The sequence below is a fragment of the Arachis ipaensis genome, chromosome B7 (assembly GCF_059453495.1).
Source record: "Arachis ipaensis isolate K30076 ecotype BB chromosome B7, ASM5945349v1, whole genome shotgun sequence".
Taxonomy (NCBI): Eukaryota; Viridiplantae; Streptophyta; class Magnoliopsida; order Fabales; family Fabaceae; genus Arachis; species Arachis ipaensis.
The window spans coordinates 644,113-657,465 of NC_142442.1; the positions used below are offsets into that span (position 1 = coordinate 644,113).

At 40.3% G+C, this 13,353-nt stretch overlaps 1 protein-coding gene across 1 annotated transcript; it reads left to right on the forward strand.

The window, feature by feature from the left end:
* Positions 1 to 10,537: 10,537 nt before the first annotated feature.
* Positions 10,538 to 12,760, forward strand: LOC107608431 (NAD(P)H-dependent 6'-deoxychalcone synthase). Its single transcript, XM_016310225.3, has 4 exons — positions 10,538 to 10,920; positions 11,607 to 11,850; positions 11,954 to 12,133; positions 12,255 to 12,760. Exons 1-4 carry the CDS (start codon positions 10,601 to 10,603, stop codon positions 12,459 to 12,461), a joined length of 951 nt encoding a protein of 316 aa, XP_016165711.1. The 5' UTR covers positions 10,538 to 10,600; the 3' UTR covers positions 12,462 to 12,760.
* The last annotated feature ends 593 nt before the right edge of the window (positions 12,761 to 13,353 follow it).

Here is a 13,353-nt window from a genome sequence, read left to right on the forward strand (position 1 = left end):
TGATTTTTATTTTCCCCTTGTAGGTTTTGTCACCCCTTTTTTAGAAAAGAAATGGCTTCTGTAGATGCTCTCTCTCACTGGGTCGATGTCACAGTTTTAGGGGAGGAACCCTCAGTCGATTCTGAGTTTATCACCCACCTTCGTACTCGCCACAGAATTTGTTCTTCTGAGGAGGACGAGCCGAAGTATGAGTTAGTAGCCCCGGGTCCAGAAGACCGGGTTTGCTTTGGGAGGGCTAATGAGGCGGCCTCTCATTTTTTCTTTATGTATGAGTGTATGATCACCCGTTTGAGTGTTTTTCTTCCTTTTTCAGACTTTGAGATGTCTGTTTTACGTCATTGCCGAGTCGCTCCTACTCAGCTTCACCCCAACTCTTGGGGTTTTTTGAAAATTTATCAATTTATTAGCCAGGCTTTAGAGTTCCCGATTTCTTTAAAGATTTTTTTCCATCTTTTTCATATGACAAAACCCTTTAGTGGGCTAAACAATAAACAACAGTGGGTATCGTTCCGAGCCATACAAGGTAGGAGGATTTTCACCCTTTTTGACGAATCCGTCCACGACTTCAAAAACTATTTTTTCAAAGTGCAAGTTGTAGAGGGCCACCACCCCTTTTTCCTGGATGACAATTCTTCCCCCCGCTTTCCTTTATACTGGTTGGAGGCCTCCCTTTGTGAAAAATATGGTCTTGACGACCTGGATGAGGTGGAGGCGGCCATTGTGGGGTTCCTCCGAGAAGTTTGGGGGAGGTCTCCCTACTTGGACACAAAAAAGTTTCTCCAGGGGTCTCCAAGTTTTATCCAATCACAAATAGGTAGCTTTCATTTGGTGATCCGACTTGTCTGATTAATTCTTCCGACTTGTCTAATCTATCAATTGTTGCTTTTTTCAGAGATGGCAAAAACAAATGCCCAGGAGTCTTACCAAAGAGTTCAGGAGGCCAAGGCAAGGTCTCGTGCCAGGTCTGGTGGTGCTAGGGCAGTTGTCTCTCCTCCTCCTCCTCCTCGGAACGTCGGGACTCCCTCCCAACCTATTGTGATTTCCTCTTCTGCTTCCTCTCTGCCACCCCCCTCCGTCCGAGCTACTCCTGAACCAGAGAAGAGGAAGCGTAAGACCTTAGAGTCTGGCGCTTCTGGTGAGGCGGACGCTCTTGCGTTCATCCGAAAGAACATTTATCCCCATGCTCGTATGAGCATGGATGATGTTTCTGTTCGGCACTACCTCACTGCTGTGGTTGAGGAGAGTCTTAAAACGGCGGGAGTTTGTGGTAAACTCTTAGATATATTTGAGAAGACTCCTCTCAGCTCTTTAGGGACGACCTCGAGGGTCGAAGAGCTGGAAGGCAGGCTTCGCATATATCAGGAGCACGAGAGGGAGTTGGATGGGGAAGTCGCCAAGCTGAAGGAGGAGAGGGACAGCCTCCGGGAGAAGGAGAAGAAGTTGCAAGCCCAATGCAACATGGAGGTGGATTTGAGGAAGGCAGCGCAAGCCAGCTACAACAGTTTATTTGCTGATCTTGTGTCTGTAAAGAATGACTTGCTGAATGCCCGGAAGGCCTATACCGAGTTGGAAGACTCTATTGCGGATGGTGCTGATGAGGCTTGGAGGGTTTTTAAGGAGCATGTCGGAGTCATTGCTCCTGACTTGGACCTTTCTCCTTTGGACCCTGATAAGATTGTTATTGATGGTGCCATCGTGGATCCTCCTGTCCCCGTGGTGGAGTCTGAGTCTGATTTGAAGACTCGGGGGCAGAGGATCATAGAGTCCCCTCCTCGCTCTAAGGACGCTCCGAGTTCTTCTGCCGCTCCTCCGACTTTCTCTCCAACTCCTGGTCCTGGTGGTGGTGATCCTTCTACTCCTCTTGCAAAGAAGTAATTTGTTGGCTATTGGGGGTCTGGCCTGTGGACCCCCCCTTTTTAAACTCTTTATATTTATTTGTTGATGTTTGAACAATTTTTGGCCTTTTAAGGCCGTAAACAAAACAATTTATGATACCCTTTTTTAATAAGGGTTTAATTTAGCGTTTTAAATAAATGCCCTTTTTGGATAAGGGTTTTGAGTTACCTTATGCGCGCATGCTTTTCTATTCTTTTGATCTTTTCTGGAAAAAACCTATTCTTTGGGGCTTGCTTGCTTTTCTGAATCTTTTTTATCCTTAAGGCAGCCTTACAACTTTTTCTTAGTTTTTTCCTATCTCTTTTTTGTTATTCCTAGTACTCAATTTTGTTTTATTGAGTTTTTCGTAACTTAGGCTACTTTTGCGATTCATTTTAATTTTACTCGGTTTCGCATTCCGACTTATGAGTCGGACTGCTCCCGAGTTTATCATGATCGACTTCTATAGCCTCTTTACGCTGACTTGTACCTCGTCGTTTTATCCTGATGACCATCTAGGTCGGTTCATGGGATTTTCACGTTTTGTCGAGCTTAAATCGGCGCGTTTCGTAGAAAGAGAATAAAAAGGGAATTTAAAAGAGATATTTAAAATGAAAGAGATCTTTATTAATTAAGGAGGTACCGTATTGCTACTAAGGGCTTTTGATAATTTATTTTCCCTTAGCCCCTACTATGATGCCTCGTTAAAAACCCTTTTCAGAAGAAACCCTTTGATTTTGGGAAAAAATCATGAAATTGGGAAAAGAGTACATCAGGGAGTAGGGTTCGCTTTTAGCTGTAGTACCTTTTCATATTACAAGCATGCCATGATCTTGGTAACTCGTTGCCGTCGAAGTCGATTACCCTATAATAGCCTTTTCCTAAGACCTCGTTGATCTTGTATGGTCCTTTCCAATTAGCAGCGAGCTTTCCTTCCCCCGATTTGTTGACTCCAATATCGTTTCTGATTAGGACCAAGTCATCTGGGGTGAAACTCCTTCGAATGACTTTTTTGTTGTATCTCGCGGTCATCCTTTGCTTCAACGCTGCTTCTCTTATCTGGGCTTCTTCTCGGATTTCGGGGAGCAAGTCAAGCTCCTCTTTGTGCCCCTGTATATTCCCGATCTCGTCGTGGAAAATCACTCTTGGGCTTTGCTCATTGACCTCTATTGGAATCATGGCTTCTACGCCGTAAACTAGTCGGAAGGGTGTTTCTCCAGTGGCGGATTGGGGGTTGTTCTGTAAGCCCATAGTACTTGTGGGAGCTCTTCAGCCCAAGCTCCTTTCGCATCTTGTAATCTTTTCTTCAGCCCTGCCAGTATGACTTTGTTGGCTGCTTCGGCTTGCCCATTGGCTTGTGGGTGTTCCACTGAGGTGAACTGGTGTTTGATGTTCATACTGGCTACTAGGCTTCTAAAGGTGGAGTCGGTGAACTGGGTTCCGTTATCTGTGGTAATGGAATAAGGTATCCCATACCTTGTGATTATATTTTTGTAGAGGAACCTCCGACTTCTTTGTGCAGTGATGGTGGCCAGTGGTTCTGCTTCTATCCAATTTGTGAAATAATCTATTCCCACTATTAGGTATTTGACTTGTCCTGGCGCCTGGGGAAAAGGACCTAACAAATTCATTCCCCATTTTTTTGCAAAGGGCCATGGGGAGGTGATACTAATGAGCTCCTCGGGGGGGCCACGTGGAAATTTGCATGCATTTGACACGGTTGGCACTTTTTCACAAAGTCTGTGGCATCTTTCGGCAAGGTTGGCCAGTAGAATCCAGCTCGGATCACCTTTCTGGCTAATGACCTTGCTCCGAGATGGTTCCCGCAGATTCCACTATGTACCTCCTCTAATACCTCAGTGGCTCTTGAGGTCGGTACACACTTTAACAATGGTGTTGATATCCCTCTTCTATAGAGAATATTTTTCACCAAGGTATAGTGTTGTGCTTCCCTTCGGATTTTCTTGGCCTCCTTTTCCTCCTTGGGGAGGATGTCGAATTTCAGGTATTCGACTAAGGGGTTCATCCATCCGAGGTTTAATCCGACCACTTCAAAGACTTCTTGTTTGTCTTCCATTTTTACCACTGAAGGTTCCTGGAGAGTTTCTTGGATCAGGCTTCTGTTATTTCCTCCTGGCTTGGTACTTGCTAACTTGGATAGGGCGTCTGCTCTGCTATTTAGGTCCCGAGTTATGTGCGTGACCTCGATTTCTGCAAAGCGCCCAAGGTGTTCCAGAGTTTTTTCCAAGTATCTCTTCATATTTGGGTCTTTTGCCTGATACTCTCCACTTATTTGGGAGGTCACCACTTGAGAGTCACTGTATATCATCACCTTCGTAGCACCGACTTCTTCTGCGAGCTTCAATCCTGCAATCAAGGCTTCATATTCTGCGTGATTATTTGAAGCTGGGAATTCAAACTTGAGGGAAACCTCTATCTGGGTTCCCCTTTCATCTACCAATATTATGCCTGCGCCGCTTCCTGTTTTATTGGAGGATCCATCTACATAGAGTTCCCATGTAGTTGGTTTATCCTCTTGATCCCCTGCATATTCTGCAATGAAGTCGGCGAGGCACTGGGCTTTAATCGCCGTCCGAGTTTCGTATTTCAAGTCGAACTCGGAGAGCTCTATTGCCCATTGAACCATTCTTCCTGCAACATCCGTCTTTTGGAGGATTTGCTTCATGGGTTGGTTCGTGCGGACTCTTATTGTGTGAGCTTGAAAGTAAGGCCGTAGCCTTCGAGAGGCTACCACTAAGGAGTAGGCAAATTTCTCTAATTTGTGATACCTTAGCTCAGGGCCCTGTAGAACTTTACTGATGAAATAGATTGGGTGTTGACCGTCCTCGTCTTCTCTTATCAAGGCTGCTGAGACAGCCTTGTCTGCCACGGATAGGTATAAGACGAGGTCTTTTCCGGCTACAGGTCGGGTCAAAATAGGAGGTTGGCTCAAAAAACTTTTTGAACTCCTGGAACGCCTCCTCGCATTCGGGAGTCCATTCAAACTGGTGTCCCTTTCTCAATAGGGAGAACAGTGGAAGGGATCTTAGTGCTGATCCTGCCAAAAATCTGGAGAGAGCTGCTAGTCGGCCATTCAGCTGTTGGACCTCTCTCAAACAAGTAGGGCTTTTCATTTCTAGGATAGCTCTACACTTGTCGGGATTGGCTTCGATCCCTCTTTGTGTTAGCATGAATCCTAGAAATTTTCCTGCCTCCACCGCGAAGGCGCACTTTGCAGGATTTAGTCTCATCCCGTGCAACCTTATGGTGTCAAAGACTTGTGAAAGGTCGGACAAGAGGTCGACTTCTTTCTTGGTCTTTACCAGCATATCGTCGACGTACACTTCCATTAAGCTCCCTAGGTGAGGGGCAAACACCTTATTCATCAGCCTCTGATATGTGGCCCCTGCATTTTTCAATCCAAATGGCATGACCACGTAGCAAAAGTTAGCTCTGGGCGTGATGAATGATATTTTTTCCTGGTCTGGTTCATACATCGGGATTTGGTTATACCCTGAGTAGGCGTCCATGAACGACAAGTATTGATACCCCGAGCTAGAGTCTACTAGGGCGTCAATGCTTGGTAGTGGATAAGGGTCCTTGGGACATGCCTTATTTAAGTCGGTATAGTCGACGCACGTTCTCCATTTACCATTTTATTTTTTGACTAGCACTACATTGGCTAGCCATGTTGGATACTTGACTTCTCTGATGAAACCGGCTTCTAGGAGCGCTTGTACTTGCTCCTCTACTATTAGAGCTCGCTCTGGGCCGAGCTTGCGTCTTCGTTGTTGTACAGGTCGAGATCCCGAGTAGACCGAGAGCTTGTGGGACATGAGTTCTGGATCTATCCCAGGCATGTCGGAGGCCTTCCAGGCGAAGAGATCGGAATTATCTCTTGGGAGCTTAGTCAATTCTTGTCTTAGGGTTTCCCCCAGGTTGGTTCCTATGTGAGTGTTTTTTCCTTCCTCTTCTCCGACCTGAATCTCCTCGGTTTTTCCTCCGGGTCGTGGTCGCAGCTCTTCTTTAATCCTTGCTCCACCGAGCTCTATTGTGTGAACTTCTTTGCCTTTTTCTCTCAGGTTTAGGATTTCATTGTAGCATTTCCTTACCAGCTTCTGATCTCCCCTCACCGTTGCTATCCCCGCTGAGGTCGGGAATTTCATGCAGAGGTGGGGTGTCGATACCACCGCTCCGAGTTGATTAAGGGTAGCTCTACCGATTAAAGCATTATAGGCCGACCCTACGTCGATGACTATGAAGTCTATACTCAGAGTCTTTGATTTCTCCCCCTTTCCAAAAGTGGTGTGGAGGGGCAAAAATCCTAGTGGCTTTATTGGCGTGTCGCCTAATCCGTACAAGGTGTCGGGGTAGGCTCTTAACTCTTTCTCATCTAACCCTAGTTTGTCGAAAGCGGGCTTAAAGAGGATGTCCGCTGAGCTTCCTTGGTCTACTAGTGTTCTGTGTAGATGGGCATTTGCCAGGATCATGGTAATTACCACTGGGTCGTCGTACCTAGGGATTATTCCTTGCGCATCTTCCTTTGTGAATGAAATGGTTGGAAGGTCGGAGGACCCCTCTCCGACCTGGTAAACTCTCTTGAGATGTCTTTTACGAGAAGATTTTGTGAGTCCCCCTCCCGCAAACCCTCCTGAGATCATATGGATATGTCTCTCCGGAGTTTGTGGTGGTGGGTCTCTTTTATCCATATCATCTCGCTTTCTTTTTCCATGACTGTCCGACCTTTCTATGAGGTATCTGTCAAGCCGACCTTCTCTGGCCAGTTTTTCTATCACATTTTTAAGGTCGTAACAGTCGTTTGTGGAGTGCCCATATATCTTATGGTACTCACAGTAATCACCGCGGCTCCCCCTCTTTTATTTTTAATGGGCCTGGGAGGAGGCAGCCTTTCGGTATTGCAAATTTCTCTGTATACATCCACTACAGGAACTTTCAGTGGAGTATAAGAGTGATATTTTCTTGGCCTATCGAGGTCGAGTTCTTCCTTCTTCTTAGCTTCCCTCTCCCTCTCTTTCGTTGAGGGAGGGTGACCAGGTCGCCAATTCGGGTCTCTTAGCCTAGCATTTTCTTCCATATTGATGTACTTTTCAGCTCTTTCCTGTACATCACTTAAAGAGGCGGGGTGTCTTTTTGATATGGACTGTGAGAAGGGACCTTCTCTAAGACCATTGACTAGCCCCATGATGACTGCTTCGGTGGGCAGGTCTTGAATCTCCAAACATGCTTTGTTGAACCTTTCCATATAGGCCCGTAAGGACTCCCCGACCTCCTGTTTTATTCCCAGGAGACTTGGTGCATGTTTTACTTTGTCTTTCTGGATGGAGAACCCCATCAAGAACTTTCTTGAGAGGTCTTCAAAACTGGTAATTGACCTCGGAGGGAGGCTGTCGAACCACTTCATCGCTGCTTTTGACAAGGTTGTCGGAAAAGCTTTGCATCGCGTAGCGTCAGAAGCGTCAGCCAGATACATCCGACTTTTAAAGTTGCTCAGATGATGCTTTGGATCAGTGGTTCCATCGTAGAGGTCCATATCGGGGCTTCTAAAGTTTCTCGGAACTTTTGCCCTCATTATGTCCTCGCTAAAAGGATCTTTCTCCCCTAAGGGCGAATCTTCTCTACCGTCGTGGGAGTTCTGACCTTTGAGGGAGGATTCTAACTTTAAGAGTTTTCTTTCTAACTCTTTTCGTCGCTCCATCTCCTCTTTTAGGTTCTTTTCGATTTTCTTTTGTCGTTTCCGTTCCTGTTCTAGCTGCTCGAGGCGACTGTGGACTAATCCCATGAGCTCAATTGCGTGGGATGGTCCTTCTTTTTCTGATTCGCGCCCCTCCGAGGAATTTACCTTCGGGTTTTTGATTCCGGAGGTGCCTTCCCTGTGTTGATCATTGGCTTCCTGGTGAAGGGTCTGGTCTGCCTCATTGTTTCCAATGTTCAGATTCTCTTGTTCAGAATCTGTCTCCACATGACCCTCTTCAGGGGATCTATCCGCCATCACTGGTTGATCTCTCGGGTCCCCGGCAACGGCGCCAATGTTACGGTGGGTAACCGGAGATTAATGGGTTGGATGGCGTTGGTTGGCCCAAACGTATGAAGGAGGCGGCTTTCGAGTGGATCTGTTACTCGGTGTTCCTCCGTCCGACTTGTATGTGTGAAAGAATGGGGGGTGGTACCTGCAAAGACACTTCGATGCCTAAGTTAGCAAGAGTGTGAGCAGGTTAGAGAGTATTGGAACTTAAAGATACCTGAATGGTGTCAGTGTATTTATAGTGGTGAACCAATAACCACCGCTGAAGTAGTGCCACCTTTTTAGGTGGATAACCGTTCCCATATCTTAGGGAGGTTAAGATATGGCTCTATGAAGTGGTTAGAGAGTTTCTAGGGGCAGTTACTCATTCGAATGAGGGTTATCTGCCAGCTAACCCTCGTATCCGACTTCTTTGGAACATGTCATGTTCAGTACCGACTTCTTGGAATGAAGGCTGGTACTGGGGGAGAGCCAACCCTTTGGGTTAGGCTTCTTTGCTTGGATCCTGGACCCTATTTATTGGTCCAGGGTATGAACAGTTACTATGAAGAGTTAATTATTTAATTGATTTTTATGCCTAAGTCAAAATTAAGTCTTAATCTGAGAGAGTCAGCTCAAGAAAATTTTTTAATATGATCAAATATTATATTATTTTCTTTAAAATTAAGCTTTATGCTCTAATAATTCAGGTTTCGAAACTTCACATACACAGAGTACAGAGAAGCTAAGGAATTTAATTGCTGTTATATTATTATTATTATTATTATTATTATTATTATTATTATAGGATTGGAAGTTAAGGAAGTTGTGTCAAACAAACCATGTCAAATTTAAATTCAAGTTAAGATCACAATTCAATAACAACCGACTATATTTATAAAGTTTAAAAAACTATCAATTATATATAATATTTGTTTATTAATTATAATTTATATTTTTTATAATAATTATATATAAAATATATGTGTATAAAATTATATATTATTATTATTATTATTATTATTATTATTATTATTATAAATTAAAGTATAGAATCTAATATATTTATTTATATAAATATAATTATATAATAAGATAAACATATTTAATTTTTAATTGAATTCATTTAATATAAATTTTAATTCAAATTTAAATTTAGCTAAAAAAACAAATGAGCTCAACTTATTTTGAGAAATGAAGTTGGAACCGATTTGAGTTACTTGGAAATTCCAACAGTAATGGTATCATTAACTTTAAGCCTTGCGATGAGAAAACAGAGGCGGGTGAAAAATGAAATAAACTTGATTCTATTTAAATCCACACTTCTCTTATTAGTATTGGATTGGATTTTCCTCCGGAATGGTGGTCACGAGATAGAATAATAGATGATAGGATAGTAATCTGATCATGATAAATATACATTAAAATCAACTATTATCATGAGTCATTAATATATAAAATATAAATAAATATTAAAAATAAATTGAATAATATATATATTTATATACAAAAATTTATTTTTGGTATTAATGGACTTGAAGAGAGGGAGGGTTTCGGTGACCAGCGGCTATCAACCTGCAACAAAGGAACGAAGCACCCAACTTTCTCTCTACTAGCCAATGCTGACCACGACCTTTCAAATCTGCAGCTACTAACACATTCTTATTGAAATTCTTCTCTCTTCAGTATATAATTTGGAGCGTTCTTTTTTTTTTCAGCCAGCTGCTTTGGGTGGGCTAGTGTTTGGGTGTGGGTCAGACTTCCTAGCCCATACCATGACAAATAAAAAAAATAAAAAACAAATATTAAATAGCAATGCGCCAATTCATAAGCTAGGAGTATAGGTGGATGTGAATTTGTGATATAATGTCTAAGATTGGGAATTCTCTAATCTATTTCCAAAAAAAAAAAAAAAAAAAGCCTAGGAGTATTAATGTGTTTTAAATTTGAAGGCGTTTTAAAAAGTTTGTCTTTAATGTCGTCTTTTTAACCAGTGAAACGAATTTAATAACGAATAATATAATGAAATTGCATTTTTATATAAGAGAGTAGTCCGTACATCCCTTTATTTGTCAAATTTAAAATTTGTATGTGCAATTTCCTTTTGTGACACGTGTCAACCGTGAAACAAACACGTACACTATGCTGTCATTGACTGGGTTGAATACTAACAAACTTTGGCAATTGATTCATAGAGCAGGAGTCTAGGATTAGAATACTTGGACTTTTACTTAGTCCATTGCCCAATGATAGCAAAGTCGCCTAAACTAATAAAATGTAAAAAAAATTTAGAGGATGAGCAACTTTATCAAATTTTATCTAATATGTAATTAATAAAAAAAAGTGAGTCATTAAATAAAATTTTACACCAATTTTACACTATTAAAATCATTATTAATAACTATTTAATGACTACAAATCACAAAAATTACTAATCCTTAACACTCCTCTAAAATGTAATCTAACATATATAGTAAATACATATAGCATATTCCATTTAATTATCTACAAAACTTAATCGGAGACCAAAGTGCGTGCTAGCTAGCTGATGCAAGCATACACGTAACAGGTAATTAAATTACGTTGGCGGCGGCTTCATTGGAGTATATATATAGCACTTAGTTATTAATTAGCACCACAACATTATATTGTATACTCTTATTATTAGCAAACATTTACTACATCCAATTTGTGACATATACAATGTCTTCAACAGCGGTCCCTGTCCCAAATGTGGTCCTACAATCATCATTCAGCATGCCGGTGATCGCCTTTGGAACTGGCTCCGAAGCAAACGACAACGACACCATCAAAGCGGCGGCCGTTGAGGCCATCAAGCTCGGTTACAGGCACTTTGACACCGCTTCTTTTTATGACTCCGAACAGCCTCTCGGAGAAGCCTTTGCTGAAGCCCTTCAACTTGGCCTCATAAATTCCAGAGATGAACTTTTCATCACTTCCAAGTTATGGCTCTCCGATAATCATCCCCATCTTGTTCTCCCTGCTTTACAAAAATCACTCCAGTAAGATCATTTTATTTTTATAATTAATCAGATATTATTAAAGTATATGTTGAATAATAAACTCTGATTGATGCATGCTAATAGAGATAGAGTATGTAATATAACAGATCAAGATCAAGAAAATAAAGTTACAGTTGTTAAGAGATAGTCAAGCCTAGTTTGTTGTCAAATCTGTTAGGTAGCATTTGTTTGAGAGACTAAAATTCAGTATCGTGTTTGTTAGTTCAGAGACTGGTACTAAAATTTTTGTCTCAGTCTCTAAAATTTCAGTATTTCAGTATTTTCAAAAAGTAAGGACACAGGGACTGAAAATTTTAGAGATGGAGACTGAAACTTTAATAACATTTTATACCTAAAATACTTTTATTTCAATTAATTAATTCCAATTTTATCCTTTGTGCAAATTAAATTAGAGTTTCATTCTTTTTTCAATTTCTGTCTCCTATTTTACACTAAACAGAATACTGAGATTTATTTCAATCTCTATCTCTCAGTTAGTCTTTCTGTCTCTCCACCAAATGCTACCTTATTTCTGTTTTCTCTGCTAACAACAAAATTCTGTGGCAGCTTGCTATATATATATATATATAGCAGAGTTGCCTCATCTATGTAACAGGATCCAATTACTCAATCATCAAATCATTTTAGTTTTTTGTTTCATTGAAAACTCTTTCACATGCATGCAGGAATCTTGGATTAGAATACTTGGACCTTTACTTGGTCCACTGTCCAATGAGTGCAAAGCCTGAAATAAGAAAATTTCCTTATAACGAAGATGAATTGCTGCCATTTGACATGAAGGGTGTTTGGACTTCAATAGAGAAATGCCACAGCTTGGGTCTCACAAAATCAATTGGAGTTAGCAACTTCTCTACCAAGAAACTTGAACAACTCCTCTCATTTGCTACTATTCCTCCTGCCGTTAATCAAGTAATTTTTTTTATTCATATTAATTATACACAAATATTAATTTTATTCATTGGATCACTAAACTAAATACCGTTCCACACCGTACCAATCACACAATAAATAGGTGGAGTTGAATCCTTCTTGGCAGCAAAAGAATCTAAGAGAATATTGCAAAACCAAGAATATTGTGATAACTGCATATTCTCCTTTGGGAGCTAAAGGAACCAGTTGGGGTAGTAACGATGTTATGGACAGTGAATTGCTCAAGCAAATTGGACATGCTCATGGAAAAACTGTTGCTCAGGTAAAAAAAAGAAAAACAATTAAAGTTGTGTATCAATTTTGAGTTTAGATTATATATATAGAACCATTTTTAACGTAACTTGGTGTATCTAATTGATGTAATGTATTTGAATTGGTTATAGGTAAGTCTTAGATGGTTGTACGAGCAAGGTGTGACTTTTGCAGTAAAGAGCTACACCAAGGAGAGAATGAAACAGAACTTAGAAATATTTGATTTTTCGCTTACAAATGATGATTACCAAAAGATTAATCAAATCAAACAGACGCGCAAAATGAACGGGCCTGCTACATTCGATCTTTCTGATATTCTATGGGATGGAGAAAATTAGATACCAGACTCATTCATGTTTTGTCACTTTTGTGTTTTGTGCGTGTATGGCCGTCTAATAGAAGAATCAATAGTCTTCAAATAAAAGGATTTATTCTCAGATTGAAAAGTATATTGGATAAGTATATATTGTTATTGTTTAGAGCTAATTATTGTTTATGTCTTGAGTTATTGTAACTATTGTTTATTTGTGTTGTTATTGAGTTATAAGTCGAATAAAGTATCGTTCAATCAGTGAGTAATTAAATGTAATTCTTCTTGTATAATTAAGTTTCGTGTAATGGATGTCTTTAACTTCGATCTCTTCTCTCTGATTTTGTAATATAATATGTGAGAATCTGAAAATAAAATTAAAATTAAATTGAAATACATCTAAATACAGAAAATTGTTAGAAAGCTTTTAGTTTTATACAGCAAGTGAGTTTGTTAAAATTAGCTGAAAATTAATTGTTTATCTTTTTTTTTTGTACAAATATATAAGGTGTATATTTATAGTGTAAAAATGTGATGCTTCCTTTATTCAATGTACAAAGAATATTCATCATCCAAATTTTTTTCTGACTTCTTCGAATCTTCTTCAACTCTCTTCTTCAATTTCCGATCTGCTAAAGCTTTAGTTCTTACCTTTTTTTTCTTCTCTCTTGCAACACTCTATAGACTAGTATCATTTTATATGGTATTAGAGTTTCAAACGATCCTTCAATAGTACTTGATGACATGAATGCTGCCAATTTTGCTAATTTTGTTGCGAATTTTGAGCGATTCACTGTTTTTATGACCTAATTTTTATAATTCTAAAATCAATTTATGAGATCTGGTTCTTCCTTCATTTCTGACTTTATTAGTTCTTATTTTCTTCATCATGGTGAAAGTCTTGGCACTCTGTTGATACC